General features: G+C 61.1%; 1 protein-coding gene across 1 annotated transcript in view; it reads left to right on the forward strand.

Annotated features, from left to right (window-relative positions):
• The window catches only part of Lrrc4b (leucine rich repeat containing 4B), a gene marked incomplete in the record, with an annotated part of 29,550 nt that overhangs the window by 10,903 nt on the left and 11,003 nt on the right, over positions 1-7,644 (forward strand). The window contains 1 exon segment of the mRNA XM_013509059.1: positions 1,608-1,939. Coding sequence (XP_013364513.1) covers positions 1,643-1,939 — 297 coding nt within the window.

A 7,644-nucleotide genomic window follows, 5' to 3' on the forward strand; every position in this document is an offset into this window, starting at 1 on the left:
GTGGGCTGGGTCCTTGCCAGCGTCTCGGGAGGTGGGGACGGTGGACCCAGGGCAGGGACTGCGCGGAACCTGCCCGGCTGCGTTCGGGAACAAAGACCCCGACCAGGCTGGCACAGACCGCAAAGGCAGGCCGGGCGCGGCCGGCCCTGAGGGGAGCCGCGGGCAGCGGGGACCGCGCTCCGTCCTGCCCCTCCGCTCCCGCCCTCGCGCAGGCCGGGCCGCCGCGCAGATGCCTCGCACGCTTTTATCTGGGTTAAAGCGATCCTGGACCCGCAGCAGGAGGAGGAGCGGATGCTCCTGCACCTGCGCCGCGGGCGGCCCTGCGTTCGGGCCCCGGGAGGCGCCGGGGCGGGCGGCAGGGGTCCCTGCCAGCGGAGGAGCGGGTGGGTGCAGCGTCTGCGTGGACCGTGCCCCCCTCCGCCGCCGTCCCCGGGGGCTGCGCGGGCAGAGTGCGCCCTGTGGACGCTGGGGCGCTGCGTGGAGGGGACACTTGGCTGCCACAGGGGGAGTGCTGTGCCCCTCAGCAGGCCATCGCTGCGCCCTGTGCCCGCGCCACGTCCCCGTCCGGCCGCTGCGTTCCGGCGGTGCGCCGGCCGCCCTGACAGCTTCCCAGCCCGGCCGCGCGGCCTGAGCGAGACAGGCGGCGCTTGGCGCATGGCGAAGGCTGGCGCGCTCGCCTCACCCCACGAGCCCCCGGCCCCTCTCTGGAAGTGGGTGGGGGGCAGATTGGGGAGGCACAGCCGTGACTTCCCAGAGGACCCGGGGCCTCCCCAGAGCTCATGCACGGGTCCCCCAGCCCCACCCCCGCCCCATCAACGCCCCCAGCCGTCCTGCGGCAGCGGCTGGCGCAGAGCCCGCCAGGCTGGCTTCGCCTGAAGCACCTGCAGTCTCGGGGCACAGGGGGCTGCTGGGGGCTGCCGCGCCGCTGCCGTCCCGGCCCGCACGGTGGCTTGCAGGCTCCGGCCCTGCCCCGCCCCCCGGCCTCGGCCCTCACCTGCCCACACCCTCTGCCCCATGCCTGGCACCTACCGCGCCCCTCGGACCCCCCCCCCGCGGGGCCCCTTCTGTGCCGGGCCAGGCTGGGTGGGTGGTGACAGAGGGGTGGGAGGCAGGGCCTGGGGGGACGAGGGTGCCCGCTCCTCCTGGGGCTCCTGGGGCAGAGGAAAGTTGGGAGGCTGGGCCCTGCCCCCAGGGGCCCGGGCAGCTGGATGGCTGTGGCCGGGCCGGGGAGCAGGTGCTCACCCATCCTGCCCGCCACCCTCTCCGCACCCCTGCTTGCCTGTCCCTCGCTCAGTCCCTACCCACGTCTGCCTCTCTGGACTCAGACAGAGGCCTATGCTTCTAACCTGGCCGGGGCCACCATTAACTGGCCAGGCGTCCTCAGGCAAGAATGTCCTTTCTCCCGGACTCAGTTGTGCCTTCTGCACAATGGGCACGACGTCTTCAGCTCTGGAGAGGACGAGGTGGGAGCAGGGCGAGGCCTGGCCAGCCCTTCTCTCTGCGGTGCCTGTCTGTCCTCACTGCTCCTGTGCAGGGTGGCGGTGGCAGCCACCAGGGCCTGAGGGGTCCCATTCCCCAACTGAGCCTCTCCCCGTCCTCTCTCGCAGCCCCCCAGCGTCCACGCGGAGTATGAACATTGAGGATGGCGCGTGCCCGCGGCTCCCCGTGCCCCCTGCTGCCGCCCGGTAGGATGTCCTGGCCCCAGGGGGCGCTGCTCTTCCTGTGGCTCTTCTCCCCACCCCTGGGGGCCGGCGGGGGCGGCGTGGCCGTCACAGCAGCCGCAGGAGGGGGCTCCCCGCCGGCCACCTCCTGCCCCGCTGCCTGCTCCTGCAGCAACCAGGCCAGCCGGGTCATCTGCACGCGGAGAGAGCTGGCTGAGGTCCCCGCCAGCATCCCCGTCAACACGCGCTACCTGAACCTGCAGGAGAACGGCATCCAGGTGAGTGGGCGCGGCCGGCACGGCCAGGGGCAGCAGAGCGGGAGGCGGTGCTGGGCACACACGGGGCGGCCTGCCCGGGCCCCTTCACCGGGGCTGGCTTCACCTGGTCGCCCACCGGTGGCCAATACCCCGGGGCTCCAAACCCCAGTTTCTTGGTCTGGACGACGGGGACAGGGTGGAGGGCTGGGCGCCGGGCTTTGGCATGGGCCGGGGAGAGACAGGGATGGACTCTGCTGTGCGTGGTTTGCGGCGCCGTGCGTGTTCACCGGGGCCCGGGGAGTGGCGCAGGTGGGCAGAGCTGGCGCTCAGGTGCGGTCCCGTTGACCATGGGTGCGATGGGGCTGAGGCAGGAAGGGCTTGGAGGACCTGTGCAGAGCTGTGCTGGCCTACAGGGCTGGGGGGGTCTCAGACCCTCCCTCACTGCAAGGTGGGGTGCCCTGGGCCCCCGCAGCGTTCCACAGTGTCCCTGACCACTAGCAGCCCACAGCATCTGCCCCGGCTCCCAAAATCAGCTCGGTCCCTGCCAGGTCTCCTGACCCGGGTTAGGCGCGGGGCTGGAAAAGCGCTGGGGAAGTCCTTGTCCCCACAGAGGCCTTGCCGCGGCCTCCCTGACCTGCCGGGTCTCACCGGAGGGCCCAGCCCCTGAGCGGGCAGAAGGCACCCTTGTGGGGACAGTCCCTTTCCGGGAGGCCCAGTTTGAGAACTGGTGAACCTCAGGGGCGGTGCAGAAGCCTGAGGAAGCGTCCGGGCCACGCCCCCCCGCGACCCCCCTCCCTGTCCCTGCGTCTCCCGCTGTTGTCGCTGCATCACCAAGGACCTCAGGGTGAGCAGGCATCTGCACTGCCCACCTGCCCAGCCCCATCCCGCAGGTCCCTTCATTCATCCCAGGGGCTCCGTGCTGAGCCTGGGTCTGGATGAGCACAGTGTGTTGGGACAAACACAGAGGCAGAGAGGGAGGGAGGCCCGGGGCCGGGCTGGGGCACAGCCCTCCAGCAGAGCCTGCGCCCCTCTCTCCGGGGGCCCCGCAGACAGCGCAGTGCCACAGGCGCGGGATCAGCACCTCGGTGGACACAGTCATTACTAAGCCACACGCTGGCCAAGTGAGGAAACATCCACCCAATGAGCAAACAGGAGTGGAGCTCCCAGCACTAGCCCAGCACTCGGGAGGCTGAGGCAGGAGGATCACCGCAAGTTCGAGGCCAGCCTGAGCTACATAGTGAGTTCAAGGCCAGCCTGAACTGCATAGTGAGACCTTGTCTCAAAACAGGAAAAAAAAAAAAAAAAAAAAAAAAAAAAAAAATATATATAGAAAAAAAAAAAAAAAAAAGTAAAAGTAATACTTTCTAATTATCCAAATGCAAAAATGGAAGAAAGAAAACCTACACCAGTCCCACCACCTAGATATAAACAATGACTGCTTGCATACATTTTGTTTTAATGTGCTGGCTCTTCCCTGCACTTATGTAAATACATGTTTAATTATTTATTACAGAATGAATACAAATTAATTTAGAAAAACTAGAAACTACACCTAAGTACAAACACAGAGACAAAATCCAGCTATAGGTCCCCAGGCACGGGTGACCCAAGCACACCCACCCTGGACCCAGGTTGGCAGGGGCACTGTTCTTTTTAAGACAAAGTCTCGCTATGGAGCCCAGGCTGGCCTTGAACTTGCAGTGATCCTCCTGCCTCAGCCTCCCCAGTGCTGGGATCACAGGTACATGACACCACACCCAGCTTGTTTGCTTCTTTGCAAGGAAAGATGGAATCACCTTCTTTTATACTGTCCCAAACTGGTTTTTGGCACTTAATAGCATAACTGTGAACACCGTTCACCCCATAATCCCATAGTGGTCTCTGGTGTCTTCTGTATGATTGCATAGGACACCTGGGTATGGGCGTTCTATTGTTTAACTTGTTTATTCCTAAAGATAGGATACCTGTGCATAGGAATACTATGCAGCCATAAAAATGACACTGGAAAAGAATAATTAGTCCCTTTGCTGTTCTAAGGTGGTGTTGGATGTTGTTGTTGCTTGCTACTAGGGATTGAACCCAGGGCCTTCCCACTGAGCTACATACCCAGCCCCCCCTTTTTTTAAATTCTGAGACAAGGTGTCCCTAAACTGCTAAGTTATCCAGGCTGTGGTCAAATACTCCTGCCTCAGCTTTGCAGGGTGCTTGGATTTTAGGTGTTCACCACATCTGGCTGTTCAGATATTTTGTGGACAGGAGCAAGGGACAATCTATCTTCCCAGCACTCCAATTCTGTCCCTGGGGTGGATTCCTAGAAGCAGACTTGCTGGGTCAGGGGGAAGAAGGGAGAGGGGCTGCCCCAGGAGCCCTCTGTGTGGTACGTTCCTGAGTTACGCCCGCTACACTGCCCCAAACACCCGCAGGCATCCCTAAGCCCAGCACCCAAACATCCCTAGAGCCAGGCAGAATTCGGGAGCTCCAGAAGCTGCCCCTGTGGCTCGGTTACCTCGTCACTTGGTTCCCCACCCACCTCATGGGACAGGGACTTGAAACCATTCCCGGCCAAGCATGTCATCCCAGCACTCAGGAGGCTGAGGCAGGAGGATTGCTGTGAGTTCAAGGCCAGCCTGGGCTACATGGTGAGACCCTGGCTCAAAAAAAAAAAAAAAAACCAACACCAAAATGACAACTATTCCCAGCCATGTGCATAGCACACAGTAGGTGCTCAGTGATGCCATCAGGGAAAGGGAGGAGCTCAGAACCAGGCCGGCCTGGCAGAGTCCCAGAACCTGTGGGCGGGATCCCCTGTCCCCTGTGCCCACAGCGCCCTGCCTGGGCACGGTGTGGCAGCAAGGAGCCCGCGATGTGAGCCGGGCTCTCAGGGCGCCCTGTGATAGCACTGGCCTCCAACCGGGATGCTGGAGTCCATCCGAGGTAAATAAGCCCGAGAAACATGGCCATAACGCAGGGTCTCCAGTTAGGACGGAGCTGTGTGTCACTTTGGAGAAGAGGCACAGTTTTGGCACTCAAAGCCAGAGGGCTTCTTAAAAAAATCATCAGTGGGCCTGGCATAGTGCCTCACACCTGTCATCCCAGCAGTCTGGGAGGCTGAGGCAGGAGGATCGCCAGCTTGAGCCAAACCTGGGCAACTTAGTGACTTAATGAGACCCTGCCTCAAAATGAAACATAAAACAGGGCTGGGGGTGTGACTTAGTAGAAGGAGCCCACATTCAAGGCCCAGGGCCACCCGGGCCCCTCTTGCTTGGGAAACAGGTGGAGCCGCTATAATCCTGGAACTCTGCACGGGGCCTTTCGAGGCGAGGCGGCTGACCGCTCCTCCCGGCACCTGCGGGCTGGCAGGGCAGCCAGGTGGGCAGGGCGGTCCTCAGCCTCCTCCGGGGTCGGGAAGCTCCGCCCACAGCTCACGCCCTCCTCCCTGCCCCTGCCGCTGCCCCGCAGCCGCCCCGCTGCCTCTGCTTGCTTTGTGTGTGCGGATTTCAATTCGTGTTGGCGGAGTGGTGTGGATAGGGCTGTCTGCCTCGGCGTTCTGCGGCCTGCGTTCTGGGCTCCGCGTCCCTCCCCGCCCCGAAGGAACAACCCCGGCCTGGAACCACCGCCCACCTATGTGCACGCACTTAATTTAGCAAAGTGCCACGGCCCCCGAGGCTTTTAGCGGCCACGCGCGCTTCCTCGCTGGCCCCATGAGAGAGGTCGGGTGACAGGGAAGTGCGGCCCCAGCCTGCGAGGCAGGGCAGCGGCGCGGAGGACCCACAGGGCGGGGGCTGAGCGCGACTGTACCTGGAGATTGGGGTTGGGTGTTTCTAAGAATACTGGATGCCAGGCAGAGAGGCTCAGAATGCAAACTGAGCTTTCAAAGAGCACCAGCTGTTGTCCTCCATTTTTTTAAAAAAACTTAGTATTTTCTGAGAGAGTCTCATTATGTAGCCCAGGCTGGCCTCCAACTCAAGACGATCCTCCTGCCTCAGCCTCCCTAGTGATGGGAATACAGGCACATGCCACCATGTACGGCTTTAATAATAGTTTTTAAAAGACCAGGGGACACCCAAGAATGTTACCAGTGCCCTTCTCCTTGCCGTAGCATTACAGAGGATCTTTAACTTCTCCCCCCACCCCACCCCATCCCCTTCTTAGTACTGGGATTGAACCCAAAGCCTCATGCTGGTCTGCATTCTCAGCCCCCAGCCCCACTACTTTGTTTTTCTTTTTCTTTTTCTTTTTTTGACAAGGTCTCACTATATAGTTCAGGCTCCCCTTGAACTCACTGTGTAGCCCAGGCTGGCCTCAAACTCCTGCGGATCCTCCTGCCTCAGCCTTCCAAGCGCTGGGATCACAGGCATGCGCCACCACCATGCTCAGCCTGCTAATTTCTTTTTTATGTTTTCTTCTTCACGTTTTCGCCTGTGAGAGAGAACCTTTAATACTTTTTTGTAATCAGGAAATTAAACACATAGTAAGTACAAAAGAAGAGCCCCTTAGGATTTGTTCAAGGCCCCGGGAGGACAAAGAAGCCACACACGGTGGGCCGCTTGCCCTGAGCGGGGTTGGGATCCCTTCCCGTGCCTCTGGCTCCTCTGTTCCCACAAAGAGGGTCAGCGCTCTGGGTGACTTGTCCGAGGCCACCAGCCAGCTGGGTCCCCAGGGGTAGAGACTCAGGCCCAGCCGGCCACGGAGTGCAAGGCCCTGCGGGACCGGCCAGCACTTCCGGAAACGGCTTTGTGGTTTCCAGCCAGGCGCAGATCCCTCCGCCGCCCAGCTAGAGCCCTTTGAGGAACAAAAGTAGGAGGCTGACAGACGGCGGAGAATCGGCCTTGCGGGGATGAACTCGGCTCTTTGCAGCCCACGCCCAAGGCCCGGACTCCTGACTCGCTGTGGCCTCTGTCCTCGCATGCGGCTCGGCCTCTCGGCCTCCGCCATGAGCCCCGGGCACCCCGGTCACCTCTCTAAGCCCCAGTTTCCACCCTTGTCAAGCGAGACCCTGACACTTCGTCAGCTTCTCCTTAACTCTGTCATCACAACGTATAACACGGTCAGAAAAGCACAGGCAACATAGAAGTCCAGCTCCGAGGTCATCACAGGGACAGTGCCCTGTAGATTCCAAGTCAGGTAGGCGGGCACAGGCCTGTCATCCCCTCACTCTGGGGATGACAGGAGGATGCCAGATTCAAGGCCAACCTGGGCAACCTACTGAGACCCGTCTCAGTGAAAAACTAAAAAAAGGGCTGAGGATGTAGCTCAGCACAAAGGCCCTGGATTCAACCTCCGGTACTGACAAAAAGAATTCCACCCATGTCAAGAAGGAGCATAAAGACCCCAGAAGCCCCCACACCCTTCAAACACTTCGTTCTCCACAGTGAAGGGTGTCCTTTATGGCAGGCGCAAGCATGCAGCATCTCCTTTCCCTTTTTATTGCTGTATACTATTCCTTCACAGGAGCCTGCCAGGGTTTGTCTGTCCACTTGCTATGGATGGGATGCCCAATTCTAGATCTAGAAACATTTTGCACCTACGGGACTCAGGTGGAAGTCTTGCCCCTGTATCCAGGGGATGAGGGGGAGGCCTGGATGCTGTAGCTCAGGGGTCCAAGGTGCAGTGGCCTCCTACCCGACAGCAGCTTGGGAAAGGGCCACACACATCACATGCTGAGCCCCCGGGGCGTGTCTGCCTCTGCTAACACCAGTCCTGTGACCAAGCAGAGGCCCCAGGAC

Source organism: Chinchilla lanigera, unplaced genomic scaffold (genome assembly GCF_000276665.1).
Source record: "Chinchilla lanigera isolate Chin_1 unplaced genomic scaffold, ChiLan1.0 scaffold00158, whole genome shotgun sequence".
Classification (NCBI taxonomy): Eukaryota; Metazoa; Chordata; class Mammalia; order Rodentia; family Chinchillidae; genus Chinchilla; species Chinchilla lanigera.